The 16,032-nt window shown below is 51.8% G+C and overlaps 1 protein-coding gene across 2 annotated transcripts in view; it reads right to left on the reverse strand.

Annotated features, from left to right (window-relative positions):
- Nucleotides 1-16,032, reverse strand: part of fto (FTO alpha-ketoglutarate dependent dioxygenase) — a 125,569-nt gene that overhangs the window by 89,119 nt on the left and 20,418 nt on the right. The window contains exons 2-6 of one of the 2 annotated variants that reach the window (XM_079736139.1): nt 12,244-12,321; nt 10,628-11,723; nt 7,884-8,009; nt 4,154-4,233; nt 3,542-3,685 (exon numbers count right to left, since the gene is read on the reverse strand). In XM_079736139.1, coding sequence (XP_079592265.1) covers nt 3,542-3,685; nt 4,154-4,233; nt 7,884-8,009; nt 10,628-11,723; nt 12,244-12,321 — 1,524 coding nt within the window. Of the gene's footprint in view, nt 1-3,541; nt 3,686-4,153; nt 4,234-7,883; nt 8,013-10,627; nt 11,724-12,243; nt 12,322-16,032 lie in introns of both variants that reach the window. The other variant, XM_079736138.1, reaches the window with a different exon arrangement.

Below are 16,032 nucleotides of genomic sequence, written 5' to 3' on the forward strand. Positions count from 1 at the left end.
TTTGTTTGTGATACTGAAGGTCTTTCCGGAGGCATTAGACACTTTGGAGGCTAAGGTAATTCTTTGCAAGTCCACGCTGGGAGCAGCCCAGAGCCGAGGGGAGACGACCCGGGGCCGGGAACACAGGACACCGCAAGGTCACCCTCACCTGAGTTTACTTTCTGCCAGCCCAGGAGGGAGCGGTCTCCACCCTGCCCCTTCAATATTTACCGGCCGTGTGTGTGTGTGTGTGTGTGTGTGTATGTGTATGTGTGTGTGTGTGTGTTTGTGTGAGTGCGTGTGTGTGGTGAGGGGGGGGGGGGGGGGGGGGGGGGGATGCCAGCCTTAGATGGCATCCCCTCCGGGCACAGCTGTCACCCGCCCACCTGGGAGGTGACACAGTGGCTTTAAATGAGACAAGACGTGTGCTTCTGGGATTAGCATTTCAAAGCCGGAACAGGAGCACTAGGCTGCTGCTTAAGATCCCATACCCCCACACCCCCCCTGTGCCACCCGAGACCCCCTAACCAACCCGCCACACCACCGCGGCCTGTCTTCTGACACAGACGGCTGATGCTAACAAATACAATGTGAAGAAAAAAGAGCAAGCGGGGGGAGGGGGGGAGGTTTAACAAACAGGTGGGCTCATTGGATTTAATTCCCTGTTCAGTTCTCTGTCATTGTGTTGTTGTTGTTTTTTTTTTATCCAGATCCTTGCCGACCGACCTCTGCTTACTGGTCTTCAACCCCCACCCAGCACTCCCAGTCTCTCGATCCAACGGCCCCTTCCTGAAGATAGCAGACCCTCTGTACAGCATCGTCAGGCCTTCATGTTCTCCTCTCCTCTCTTCTCCTCTCCTATTTTCTCCCCTCTCCTCCTCTCCTCTCCTCTCCTCTCCCCTCCTCTCCTCTCCTTCTCTCTCCTCTCCTCTCCTCTCCTCTCCTCTCTCCTCCTCTCCTCTCCTTCTCTCCTCCTCTCCTCGCCTCTCCTCTCCTCTCCCCCCCCCCTCCCCCTCCTCTCCCCCCTATCCTCTCCCCTCCCCTCCACCCTCTCCTCTACCTTACTCCCCCCCCCTCCCCCCACCCTCCCTTCTGCTCACTCCCTCCTACCCCGGCTCGACATGTTGCGCAACACAGGGGCAAGCGGCGTTGGCAAAAGCCTTCTGAGCTGTTTAGCTTGTCTTTAAAAGGGGGGAGCCCAGAAGGTGCAGGTGGGGTCAGACAGCCAGTGAGTCTCTGGCTTGTTCACTCCTCGGTCGCCCATGTCAAACACGACCCGCGCAATATGTGCCCGCCAAAGTGGCCGAGTGGGCTGCATTCATAAATAACTCTGCCAACAATACATCATTTAAGTGGGTGTTCAGCTCTCATGGGCATCTGCAAACAAATGGCCACATCGATCATCACGTTCGCAGGGGTGGCGGCGAGAGCCCCAGAGAGCAGCCCACCCCCTGCTTACCGACAGACACACACACACACACACACACAAACACCCACGCACACACACACGCAACCGCCCACACGCAAACAACCACCCACCAACAAACACAAACACACCTAGACTAAACCACTAACACTTGATACAAATATCCTTACTTTTATACACACACAAACACACACACACACACACACACACCTAGATCAACACACTAACAGTTGATACATGCTTCCTTACTTGTACACGCACACACAGACAAACACACACACACACACACACAGACACACACCTAGATCAACACACTAACACTCGATGCATACATCCTTACTTGTATACGCACACACGCACGCACACACACACACACACACACACACACACACACACACACACACACACACACACACACACACACACACACACACACACACACACACACACACACACACACACACACACACACACACACACACAGACGCACACACAGCCCCTCCTTTATGAATAGCGTCCCGGTCTCCTGTATGAACGGACCGGGCCCCCCCGGGCGCGGGCCCATGATGGGTAATCCTGCGGTGCGGCGGTAGCCCGCTAGCAGGTGTTGCTTCCCAACTAGCGCAGCGCTCCTGCTCACCCAGACAGCCCCATTGTTTGGTGATGCTGAATAATTAATGCTGCCTACAACCTTTAAACAACCTTACGCCTGGCTCATCTGTCATGGCCGCCCCCACGGGGGGGGGGGGGGGGGGGGGGGGGGGGGGGCCAGGGTGGTGTTAGCCTGAACGGCCGCTCGGGGTCCAGGGTAGGGTGGGGTGGGGTGGGGGTAAAGCATTTTAACCGTTGGCCTGATACCCCTCCACATGCCCCTACACCCGTTTGGTTTCCTGTTTGTAGACCCGTCCATCCCACGCGGCAGCGTCGTCATGACGGTGTGTGAGGTGGGGGTGTGTGGAGTCGGGGGGGGGGGGGGGGTTTGGTTCCATCCCCCGGACAACATATGGCAGAGGGACAGGCTAACAATCCATCATATCCCGGGACAAATGGGAGCAACCTGGATATGATACAGGCTGCGTTTTCCTGAGCTGAGCAAAAAATAAAAACGATAAACGATGTAGCTGAGGTAATTGTGTTGCCCTGGACCCCCCCTCACACACACACACACACAGTCTGCCCACCCCCCTCCGTAGGGTTTTAAACAGTTATCACAATAATCTGTGTGAGGTAAGCCGCTCGGGCGATCATGGAGACGAGATGTAAAGGACGCGTCCCCCCAAGTTCACGGGACGGGGTAGGGGTCCTCCGCTAAGCATAGATCAGCCTCAGAGAATGACAGATCCTGGCTGAGGTTACACACACTCCTTGATGATTGGTATACACTTAAACACGGTACGGAGCGGTTTTGTTTTATTTTATTTTGATTTGACGGATACATACTGAGTTCTGAGTCCTGAGTCCAAACACACACACAAACACAAGATTAGACACGCGTACCCTAACACGCAAATGCACACATGCACACACACACACACACACACACACACACACACACACGCAAGAGGAAACACTCTTAAGCTACACGCACACACACACACACACAAAAGATGAGACACTGTTAACCTACACACAAAAACACACACGCACCTCATTGTGGAGGTCCTCATAAACACACAGAGACAACACAAACACACCTTTTTGTGGATGTCCTCACACACACACACACACACACACACACACACACACACACACTCACCTGGTTGTGGATGTCCACACACACACACACACACACACACACACACAAACCCACCTTGTTGTGGATGTCCTCCCAGACACACCCACACATACACACACACACACTAACCTTGTTGTGGATGTCCTCACACACACGCGCACACACACACACACACACACACACACACACACACACACACACACACACACACACACACACACACACACACACACACACACAGACCCACCTCGTTGTGGATGTCCTCGCAGACACACAGACACACACACACACACACACACACACACACACACACACACACACACACACACACACAGACCCACCTCGTTGTGGATGTCCTCGCAGACACACAGACACACACAGACACACACACACAGACCCACCTCGTTGTGGATGTCCTCGCAGTGCTTGAGCGTGAGGGGCAGCAGGGAGAGCAGGCTGTGGGCCCCGGTCTCGGGGTCCGCCCCCAGGTTTGCCAGGGCCTCCGTGCAGCGGGACTGGATGTACTCCAGGGTCCCCTTGGAACACTGGGGGGGTGAGACGGGGGTCACTTAGGGACAGTCTGAAGCACATGTTATAACACCGTGCCTGAGGCACAGTCTCAGGACTCTGGCTCTGGCTTGGCAGGGCTGGAAGGCCTCCGTCACGTCGCGTGAGCCATCCCAAAAGGAAGGGTGACACGTCATCAGGGCCTTTGGATTTGAAATGATCCTTCAGTCGTATTTTGACGGATGGCAAGACAGACATATGGGACGGACAGACAGGCAGTCAGACGGACAAGATAGGGCCAGACTGATCGACAGAACGACAGACAGAGAGACAGATGGAATGGCCAACATAGGGACAGACAGATAGACAAACAGACAGACATAAAGGCTGACATAGCGACTGACAGACAGGCAGACGGACAGGCAGACAGAAAGGTTGATATAGGAACAGACAGGCATACAGACAGATAGACAGAAGGCCAGGCAGAAGGACAGAGAGGGTCTTACCTCTGCCACCCTGTGGGTGGAACTGAAGCGGGCGTTGTCTCCTGCCAGGACACAGTGCTGGTGAGTGGTGTTCAGGTCATCTGGGGGGGGGGGGAGGACAGCACACGTATGTCAGAGAACTGGCCACACCTGGTGGAGCAGGGCTAGCATCACACTGGTCCTCGTGTCTGTGTCTGTCTCAATGTCGTACTCCATCGTCTCTCCCCCCTAGTCTTCATAAACCTTCTAGCGTCGGTTTGACGAGGACATTGCACTTGAGGAAACGATCACTCTGTATGTGGAGTGTTTGTCTCTGAACTAGTACTGTGCAAAACAAAATGAGCACGGGAGACAGGATCATCAGTCACCCAGCAGGAGCAACTCAACCCATCGAGAAGAACGGAATGAATCAGAATACAATACTGACTAATTAGAATTGTGTTAGTAATGGAATGGGTCAAGATACATTCATGCTTAGCATAAAACCTTGTTACAGACAATAAACGGTGTGTGTTTGTGTGTGTGTGTCTTTCTGTCTGTGTGTGTCTGTGTCTGTGTGTGTGTGTGTGTCTGCACGTGTGTATCCACGAACATGACAAGTCAATCGTCCCAGGCACTCGGGCCCAGACGTCACCGCTCCCACACGCTGCCAGCACTGAAACAAATGCACTAAGCCGTGTTGTACTCCAATTTTAATTACCAAACAACGGCAGATCTGCTTCAGTCTGTCGCGGCGGGAGAGAGCCATACTGACAAAACATTTGTCCAATATCGCGGGGGCTTGGGACTGGAAGCCCCCCGGCTGGTTGCTGTGTGTCCGTCCATGTGTTTCTGCGTGTGTTTAGATGTTTCCACCGGCTCGGCCGCTATTTGCTGCGCGGCGGTAATTAATTTAGCGGCGTAGCAAGCTGTCATTCAAAGCAAAATGTGCATATTTACACCCAGCCCCGAGCAGGGGAGTACACCGGCTAATGCCGCTGATCTGAAAGTCAAACAGCCACATGCGTTAGGAGGGGGGTGTTATTGTTTGGTTGGAGGAACGGGCAGGGTGGGGTGGGTGTTGGGGTAAGGAGTGGAGGAGGGGTGTGGGGTGGGGGGAGGGGGGGAGACAAACAAAACAACTTCCCGGTGTTTTCTCTCCCTCCTTGATGAGATTGTGAGGGATTAGGTCTCTGGGCAGAATTACTCTGCTTCTTTAAAACTGTTTATATCCAATAACAAATTATCCCCATCAATCTGCTCCCTTCCTGGCGTGTCTGGAGTCTCCGAGGGATCAGGAGGCTGCGCCGGCAAACTCGATAACTGTAATAAATATTTATCTTTCCTTCAACCCCAGCGCCTGCTGCCACTTGTCCTTTTTTTCCAGGAAGCAGGCTTTTAAATATATTGGGTCAACTCCTTCCTGCAGCCCCTGTGTGCATTGGGAGCTGGGATCTGATTATTGAACAGGCCCGGTGTCAAGACTTGCATTGTTCTTTCTTAACCGCCAAGATTCCATTTGGGTGGAAATAACAGTGATTCAATTTGCCTGCTGCGATGGCTCAGACATTAGCAGTTCAAAAGGGCTAGTGTGTGACAAATGGGCCTGAAAAGACATTATGGTGTCTGCGGTCACGCAATAATGTTTTGGTGGTGTTTTTTTTGCTTGCCAACCGCCCGCTGCTGCTTAAAAGGCGGATGTGATGGAAAAAATAATGCAGAAAACAACCTTGGTTGCTAAGCCTCCTCTTAATGAGCATATGTATGTGCTTGCTATTTTTGATCCGTGTGTCGTTGCATTGATGTGTGTGTGTGTGGTATGTATGTGTGTTCCCTTAACCAACAAAGGATGTAAGTGTATATAAGAATATGTGTGTGTGTGTGTGTGTGTGTAGTGGTGTCTCTCTGTGTGTGTGCATGCGTGTATATCCGTGTGTGCAGATTTGATTACAGGTTGCATGGGTTCCAGGTGTTTCACTCAGAGGTGGGCTGACAGGGTGACAGACATGTGAAAAGTGTATGCGTGTACGTGTGTGAGCGTATGTGTTTGTGTGTGTGTGTGTGTGTGCTTGCGTGCGCGCGTGTGTGTGTGTGTGTGTGTGTGTGTGTGTGTGTGTGTGTGTGTGTGTGTGTGTGTGTGTGTGTGTGTGTGTGTGTGTGTGTGTGTGTGTGTGTGTGTGTGTGTGTGTGTGTGCGTAGCAGTTGACCTCTCGGGACAGTGCCCACCGACTGCAGAGTAATCCCCAGCTGATGTGCAGCTGTCAAGTCCTATTACACAGACCCCCCTATGGTCAGAGCCGGCTCACAGTGACTGGTCTACAGCTGCCACAGAGACCAGGACAGTCCAGCAGCGCAGGGAATAATTATTACATTGGTTTAAAGGGCAGCGGGCTGTAAGGGTCAACTAAGTATACTGTCATTCAATATCAATCAATGTATTGTAATGTAAATATAATTGGATATAATATTGACTATAATATAATTTTTGTATAATTATTATAATATAACATTTGTACTAAAATAATACAGATTTCTGTGGAAACTACATTTTAATGAACACACCAAAACATTAAATGTACACAGAAGCCTCTGACGTGATGGCGATAATCTGCCAGAGCCAGTCGTAAATCCTTCAGGCCTAAAACGAACTCAATTCACTGTGTGTTCGTTCGCATAGAGATTAATATATCAGTCGTGGCTTCAGCGTTCTGGCTGTAGCTCCAGCTCGGTGGCCAGGCCTTTGGAAACAGTACAGTCTGTTCCTGGCCCAGATGAAGCAGCATAGGGGAGAGGAGGAAGAGAGCAGTGAGGAGAGAGAGACGCCTGCTGCAGCCATCAGCATTAAGGCGGTGATTTACACCCGTGTGGCCGGCTGTCCGCTCCACAGAGACTCTGCTGTGCCGGGTCACAGGACGCAGTAAAATAACATTTGGTTTTCCTAACCCCTCTAAGGCCGACATGGGACTGCTGGGGCCCCCCGTGAGAGAGTTAGACAGGGGGACCGGGATAACGAGAGTGGAAGAGAACGACGGACCGAAAGGCAGGCAGAGAGTCAGACAGTCAGACAGACAGACAGACAGACAGCGGACAGTCAGACAGTCAGACAGGCAGACAGAGAGAGAGAGACAGAGAGAGACTGCAAACAGAGAGAGAGACAGACAGACAGAGAGAGGGATGGACACAGACAAAGAGAAAGCGAGAGTGAGAGAGAGAGAGAGAGAGAGAGAAAGAGAGACAGATAGACAAAGAAAGAGAGAGGGACTGAAGTCCATCATGGGCCATTTGAGCGTACAACCAGCACTGTGAAATATTGACTCATAAAGTGTGCTTTGGTGGTCAGACAACGCGGTAAGACCAGGGTAGTGAGTCTGTGTGTGTGGGTGTGTGTGTGTCTGTGTGTGTGTGTGTGTGTGTGCGTGCGAAAATATAAATTCAATTGATGTTCCTTTTCCAAAGCCAGACAAAGAGACTTTTTCGCTATGATTTAATAGTGTTCGTGTCTAAACGCGTGCATGTGTGCGAGCGTGCATGCGTGAATGTGTTGTTGTGTGCGTGTATGGTTCCATGCATGAGTGCATGCATGCTTGCGCGAGTGCTTGGGTGTGTGTGCGTGTGCATGCGTGCCCGCGTTCGTGTGTGGGTGTGTGTGCGTGGTTCCATCTTTGAGTATGTGTGTGTGTGTGTGTGTGCGCGGTTGCGTGCGTGCGTGCATGCGTGCGTGGTTGCGTGAGGGCAGGAGTGCTTGGATGCGCGTGCCTATGTGCGTGTGTACCTCTCATGTAGTAGCAGTCTCCGGACTGCAGGGGCAGGGCCAGACCGGGGGTGTAGATGTCCCAGGCCACCTTCAGGCCGATCCGCCAGCGCGACACCTCCTTGCTGGCTCCCTCGCCGGCCTCACCTGCTGTCAGTCACACCACGCCCAACATCAAATGATATCCCATCACCTGCCAACACACCGTCCTCCCCCATCGAGTCACACCCCCACACCCCCGCTCCCCTCCCTTCCACCAGCCCTAACCCCATCACACGCTGGGATAACGCCGCACCACATGTTTAAAACATCGTAGGACTTAGCTCTGGCAGCACGAGGAGCCATAGCGGAATGTGCGCTTTTAACTCCAAGTCAACAACGCCTCACGCCAAAAGTATGGAGTGCAAGATCGAAAGCACCTTGCGCCCAGACAACGGATTTTGACTAATACCACTTTGTACCTCGGATGTAAGAACCACTGAACAGCAGGTTTGTGAGAGGGAAAAAATGTTAAGGCATATCAGATTGGATGTTATTACAGGAGCGTTCCAATACTGGGAAGAATACGAGAGGAAATGGAGAGTTAAAAGCCCTTGATGCTATTTAGGGGAAGTGCGTAGGTGATGGAGGCTGTGTTATTAAGCCAGCATGCGTTTGATGTATTCTGCTTTAGCGAGGTCCATCCCTCTTCCGTCTAACCAGCCTTGCAGTCCTGCTCGGCTTCCTCCTTCCACCCGACACAGCTCTCTTAGAGAGGCACACCGGGCTTAGCTGTAGTCCACACCCCTCAGCAAAATCAATACTAAAGTCTTCCCGGGCCTCTCTGCCCCATACCGCTGCCTTTTCCTTTGCTCGGCCTGGATAAATAGTAACTTAATTTCCCAGCCTGTGTGCTCTGAGAGCCGGCTAATGACACCACCACTCCCAGAGGTGGAGGATCATCCTTCTGGCCGGAAAACAGTCAGCCGTGGGGTAGAGAGAGTCCTCCCCGTCCTCCAGAGCTCCTGGGTAACCGAAGATCCACCCGCTGTAACGACTCGGGGCTCGGGGAACAGACACTGCAGGGCATGGCCGTGTAGGGGGGAATGTGGAGTGTGGCGTCTCCGTCTCTAAAAGATGGCATGTGCTGCGCTCAATAACTTCATTTGGGTACGAAGAATAAAATTGCCTTAGGTAAGGATAATAAAAATGACAGATCACTTATAGGAAACAAGTCGATTAGCTCCAAGGATCTGGGAGTCCTCAGAGTTCCCAGGCCAAAGTGAAAGCTGCGTTTTAGGTGAGGGGGAAGCAATGCACTGTGGTTAAATCTCACTGCTGATCCGCTCAGGGCCTTTCATCTCCGAGGGCTGGAGGCTGCGGGGGCTAACGGCGGACTGGAAACACACACAGCTGCAAGGTTCCCGGGTCTGTTCCGCCTCTGTGTTTGAAGCCGGGAGAGCCAGAGGTGACCCGGGTCAGAGGTAAACGTCTGAGCGGACTCCGGGAGCAGGTGGCTCTGGTTATGGAGGTACACCGTGGAGAGGTGTCAGGAGTTACAAGGCATTGTCTTGATAGGTTAACGACACCGTAAACCTTGCAGTCAAAGGTAACACAAATACATTGAGTCGAGCTGGCAGAAACGGTCAGGGCCATATGACATAGAACAGCATCTAGGTAGGGGCTTGCGTCATCATTGCCTTTATCTGAGTATCTTCAGATTCTGCGGGTATCAATTTACTAAAAAGAAGTATCACTCCATCTGTCACACCTCCATCTATCAATTTCTTTGTGTTGCTAGTTTGCTTGCTACATTTTTTGAGAGAAATAAAATGTCTGCCTCAAAATGCAGTATTATTGGGTTGACATGGATTGCGTTAAGATAAGATCTAAGATAGCTCGATCTAAAATAATGAATGAATAAACGCGCATATCTTCCACAATAAACCTCGATGCCTCTTGGCTAATTCGTCAACAGTTTCAATATTCTGCAAATACAGAAAACGCAACATCAGGAGGATAAGGATGCACGACTCTAATTCCACCTGTTCTTGACGTTACGCTACTCAAACACAATGCTATGCAACTTTCAAACACAAACACGAAACCAAGCGTGAGCGAGGGGCCAGCAGCTCTTAAAGTAGGCAACATCTCATCAGGGGAGGCCGCCACATGGCCCCAGCGCGGTACAGTGCAGCCCCACCCATCAACCTATTGGTTTATAATTCCCTATCAGATAATTGCACATCGATCATTTCTGGGGGGGGGGGGGATAATGAGATGAGACGCGGTGAGGCGCGCGATAAGGCTTGTTTGTCGCGATCGCACCGCTAGTTCTGAGCGCGGGAGGGACTCCGCAGCCAGTGTCTGTGATCTCCCATCATGGTGTCTCTGATAAGAACGTCTGCGCGGAGCCGCCGATGACATTTAATAACGCTGCCGATGCTATCACGCCGATGGATCCGATGACTGCCGAGCCGGAGGCCGTGTATGCAGCTACCACGCCGCTGTGAGCGCCACAACACACACACGCACACACAAGGTTAGCCACAACTGATCCGCCGTTAAAGAAACCCAGATAGCCGTGCAGCGTTTCACATCAAGCCGAAATCAAGAGCTTTTATTGCGCTATCGGGATGGAGGGGGTGTGGCGTGCTATCGGTGTCGCGCACTTTAGATTGACGCGATCAAAAAGGTTGACTTGATGGCAGCGGGACATTATACAACAATGCCTGAGTGAAGATAAGGGAATGATTAGAAGGAGGCGAGGCCCCTTAGATCCTCACCCGCGTCGCTATGGCAACTGTAGCTGTAGACGGCGACGGGCGACTGGGCGAGCAGGTTCTCGTCGTGGTGCCAGCCGACCGCCATCTTGCCCATGCCGTAGTACGGCTCCTCCTTCAGGTGCCGCATGGCCGCCGGGTCCATGAAGTTCAGGAGCGTGACGTTGAACTGTGGCGGCGCCGTGCACCTCCCGGGGGGGGTGGGGGGGGCCGCGCCCTCCGCCTGCTCCTCTTGCTCCTCCTGCTCCGCCTGCTCCTCCTCCTCTTCGTCTTCGATGTGGTAGTCGCACAGGGTGCGCTTGAGGTCCGTCACCGGCTTCGGCTTGGCCCCGCCCCCCTCGGCCTCCGTGCTTTCCCCCGTCTTCTGCGTCCACGTGGGGCACTTCCCCTCGCACTGTTTGGACCCCCCCGCCTTGGAGGGCCCCGGCACGGCCTGAGACGACTCCCCCTCGCCCTCGCTGCTGTGCTTGGACTCCGTTTCCCAGTGTGCCCCTGGGCCGGCCCCGGGGCAGCAGCCCTCGTCGCTGTGCCTGGACTCCAGGTCCCACTCGTCGCTGTGCTTGGACTCGCCGGTGCCCCCCCCGTCCTCCTCGCTCTGCCGGGACCCCCCGGAGTCGCCGCCCTCGCTGTGCTTGGAGTCCCCGCTGTGTTTGGACTCGGCGTCCTCCGCCGGCTCCGCCCCCTTCCCCACCCCGCCCTCCGCCTTGATGAACAGGTCCAGCCGCTCCTCCGGCTCCCTGCGGGGCACGTCGGTGCAGAAGAAGCTGTTGAGGGCCCACAGGGCCTGGCAGGCGGCCCTCATGTCGGGGTCGCAGCAGCGCGGGGGGCCCGCCTTCGCCTCCTCGCCGCCGTCCCCCTCCTCCGTGTGCCAGGGGATGGCGAAGAGCCGCGTGTCCAGGTAGCGGTAGGTGTGGCCCGGCTGCCCCAGCAGGGCCCGGGACACGCTGGTGAAGACGTCCCGGTCGCGGACCCGCACCAGGTCCCGCAGCAGGCAGCCCTTGGTCCTCAGGGTGCTCAGCGCGGCCTGCACCCGGCCGTGGAGCTCCGTGGGCAGGGAGCAGGACGGCCGCAGCACCAGGCCCGAGTAGCTGGAGTCCCACTGGGGGGGGGGGGGGATGGCAGAGCACAATGGGACCACAATGGAAACAAGCCTTCGGGCTTTATTGTGTCATCCCTGACTATTTATGTATTTTAATATATGACACAGAGTGCTGTTCATAGTTTATATCAAAATGGTTGAATAAAATCAATCAATCAATCAGTCAGCAGTCGTTTAGGTCTCCCTGGCGTCTCCCATGAGCTCGTCGGGTCAGCTCTCCACAATACTTTGGAGAGCACTCAAAACGAGATTAGTTTTAAAGTAAGAAGATGAAAATTGAGAATGACTTTGATTCCGCTGTTTAAACTGGACTAAATAAGTTGAATTATAAGAGAGGAGACCTAGGAGCATTAGAAGATAACGATAAAGTTGAGGGTGAAGACGGATATATGTCCCTTGTGTTAGATTACATTTTTAACACCAGGCATAATAATTCCTTGCAAATGAAAGTGACACATTATACATGGTATGCAGAAGACCTTGAACTCCTTGGTACCAGATCCAGGGAGAGGGGACTCACCAGGTGCTGGAAACCCCCATCTGCAGGTCCTAGGTAGGGGATCTTCGTGTCTCCTAGCACATGCAGAAGCTTGCGCCTCTGGGGAACACAAAGGAAGGCTGCGTGAGTCGAGCACGTTCTCCAGTACCTCTTTGTCTCCATCAAGTTATTTATCGGCTTAGCTCAGGAGGTAGAGCGGGTTGCTTTGTGACCGGAAGGTTGCTAGTTCAATCCCCGAATCCTCCTAGCTGAGTGTCAAGGTGTGCCTGTGCAAGACACTTATCCTTAACTGCTCAAGGCGCATGCAGGACTGTGTGTCAATCTGTGTATGGACGGTTGTAAGTTGCTTTGGATAAAAGCGTCTGCTAGATACCCTAAATGTCAAGGTAAATGTGTAGATTCAAACAATTTATATTTATCTGTGAATGAAATACATTCGAAGAAATCTTGTGAGAAAGAGCTAAGAAAAATATTTACTTGAAATGTCAATGGGTTTACATTTTTATATAAATCAATTTATACTATCTGGGAAACAGCTTTTAGAATCTGGCCAGTTCACTCATGTGTTTACAGTGGATGACCTCAGCAAAATGAAAGGGATCAAATGTTTGTAATAATGTTTATATTTGCACGCTAACTTCTCTTGATCAAAAACGCAAGGAGTGTCACACAATTTACAATCAGCAACATGAAGGTACTCTGGCAGCCTGACAAACTGAGCCACTTAATGGAGGCCCACCGATGGCTCGATTTGACCTTCTCCTCCACCCCTTCGAGGCTTATAAAAGACGTTCTGTACAGTACGGAGCTCCTCCAGTAAAGTCCCAACCGGGCGGACAGGTCAAATTACCTTTTCACTGGGACACATTCCTTTCCCAGTCCAACCTGTAAATCCCACAGGCGACGGGTGTAAAACCGTGATAGCCAAAAGAATTCCTCGAGTGCTTCCCCTCCTAGTCTCGGCCTGCCTCCTGTCCGTTTGTTAAAGAGGATATTGACAGGCCTTGGGATATGAGACTTCATATGCGTATATATTTTAAGGAGGTTCTCACTTAGCACCGGTGCACAGTAACAGCCATAGCAGGAGGACTTCTCATTGGCCGAGGTTGAAGCACCACTGACCTAAAATGGCCGTTTTCTTGTTTTATAAATGCTGGACAACTTTATGAATGACCTGGCAGACACAGGTCTGTCGTAGTTGCACATTTATGAAGAACAGGCCACATCTATATACATATTGACATTTACTGCCAGCATCTCACATGTCGACAGCCCCCATACTGCAGAGAGCACAGGCTGCATGCTAAGGGCGTCACTGGGTTTGCAGGTAAAGGGCGTCGACGTGAGTTTTAAGACAAAATAAAAATCCCTGTTAATAACATTAAAGCGAAGGTATAAAATAAGATGGTGTCCGACCTCAGGAGGGGGTAGGATCAAGGAGAGGAGAGTCAGGAGTGAAATATAAGGATGAAAACAAGCAAGAGAGAGAGAGAGAGAGAGAGAGTGGGATGGAGAGAGGAAGCTAGTGGATCGGAGCAGTTTCCAGTGCGCCTTCAGGGGTGCATTTCTTCTTTTTATACCTAAGGCTAAACAACTCGGATTCAACGGAAAGTTTCCTGAAAGGATGCATGCGAGTGTACACAGGCCGCTTGGTTTATTCCGGAACAAAGAGAAACAGGCCCGCAGACAGCTGAAATCTACAAAACAAAACAACATGCACTATTCATGACCAGGCTCCATTCAAAAGGCTGCCAGCCACAGTCTGGGAGAATCTGACAATCTGACACACATTCATTGGTGTCAAATTCCAGCTCATGGCAGAAGCTCACGATATCAAGGCCAGACTCTGAGGCAGTGATCTATGTATTTGTGTGTGTGTGTGTGTGTGTGTGTGTGTGTGTGTGTGTGTGTGTGTGTGTGTGTGTGTGTGTGTATGTGTGTGTGTGTGTGAGTGTGTATGTATACACATGCAGAAGCATCTGTGTCAATGTGTTGTGCACATGCGTTGTGTGCACACTTAAGAAGGCCACATTCTATCAACAACAAACAAAACTGATAGTGTGCGAGTGAGGCCAACAAACGCACGCACACACATACACACGCACCCACACACACACCTTAAACACTCATTGCTTGACCTCTTGCCACCATGACCTAGGCACGCGGACTACCATGGACACACACACACACACAAACACACATACACACACACGCACACGGCCCCCGTACACAAACACACCCAGCTGAGCAGGAGGCGAACACAACGCAACCGGGCCCGTCAGGCACATGTCAAATGCATCAAGCTGCTCAGAAATTCCAGGGAAGACAAGGTGCACAGCGTCCCTGTGAAGCAGACAGGGCCTCAGTGTAGTGGAGGGGAGGGCTGCCTCGGTGTAGTGGAGGGGAGGGCTGCCTCGGTGTAGTGGAGGGGAGGGCCTCATTCTGGTTGAAGTATAAAAAAAAAACCTGATATGAATTTCCGTCCCGACCCAGGAACCGGAAATATCAATCCCATAATAACAGGAATGCTCTGCTGCAGCCATGCCAACCAATCCCTGTCGGGATGTATTATTTTATACTTTTTTATCTCTCTCTCAGTCTCTCTCCTCTCTCTTCCTTGATGGGATTATTTCCACACACAGACTGTTTATCACAGAGAAAACATATTAGGTAGAATGGAGCTCAAATGGAGCGCTTTGATCTCGGCCTGTGAGGGATATCAAACGGTGTAGAATCTATTTATTTACTCCATCCGCTTCCTTCAGCGGTCACTCGCTTCAAAGCAGTCTGCTGGAGAGTGGATTAATGTCCGGCCCGTAGCATCAATGGCTCGACACAGCCAGATAACTGGCAGGTCCAAGCTGCCATCTCCTTTTAAACGGGGCTCAAAATAGAGGAGAAAAAGGAGAATAAATAAAAGACGTTTTATTTCCAAGTCTCCCCAGGATGTCGTCAGCGCCTGCTGCTTTGTGATGGTCTCGGGAGAACGCGCACGTGCAGAACGGTCAGTTGATGCATGGCGAATTATTGAAGTCAATGGGAACTAATGAGCCTCACCTTTCTGATTATCTATCAGCGTCTCTGTGTAATTAATTTGATTTGATTGAATTTTGTCAAAGTTGCCATCTGAGGTATTTTTAAGTAAATATGTGTAATCATGTTTTGCTACTTCTAGTTTAGTTCTAGTATATGATTAGTTATTATTATTATTCAGCAATTGTTTGCCCTTTTTTTAATTGTCAACAAATATGACAACATGTCAATATGAAAACATATGATCAACTAAAATAAATAAAGTATTAACGTAATCAACCATGTCCCTTTGACTTAGCCAAGACAGCAATACAGGCAGAAACACACACACAATCCAGGCCACATCTCCTATCAAGGAGAAGCAGACCTCCCACCCAGAGGGGGCAGTATACCGCCCAATACTGTCGAAGGCTCGGACCCCATGCGTCCGCCCACGGGCCGACGTGAAGAAAGATCGCCTTGTAATAGAGCTCCCTGTCCAAATAGAGAGCTATTGGTGCTTGTGCGACACCCGTTTCAAGACGGGCCTCCTCTCCGCCAAACCGCCCGAGAGTCAACTGTTTTGACAAGTCTCCTGTAAAACATTGGCCCCGAGCAGGCCGCTTGAAAGCAGCTTCCGCCTCGCTCCTTTTGGCACCGAGTCGCAGAATGTGGGGAGCTGGTGTGAGGCCACCCAGAGCAGAGAGGAGGGCACGCCCGCCCCCCCGCTCAGCCCCATCTCCACCGCCGCGTGGCTGCTAGTTGTACCGGATATGGTTCATACAGTGTGACCTTGCG

The sequence above is a fragment of the Pollachius pollachius genome, assembly GCF_949987615.1.
Source record: "Pollachius pollachius genome assembly, chromosome: 5".
Lineage (NCBI taxonomy): Eukaryota > Metazoa > Chordata > Actinopteri > Gadiformes > Gadidae > Pollachius > Pollachius pollachius.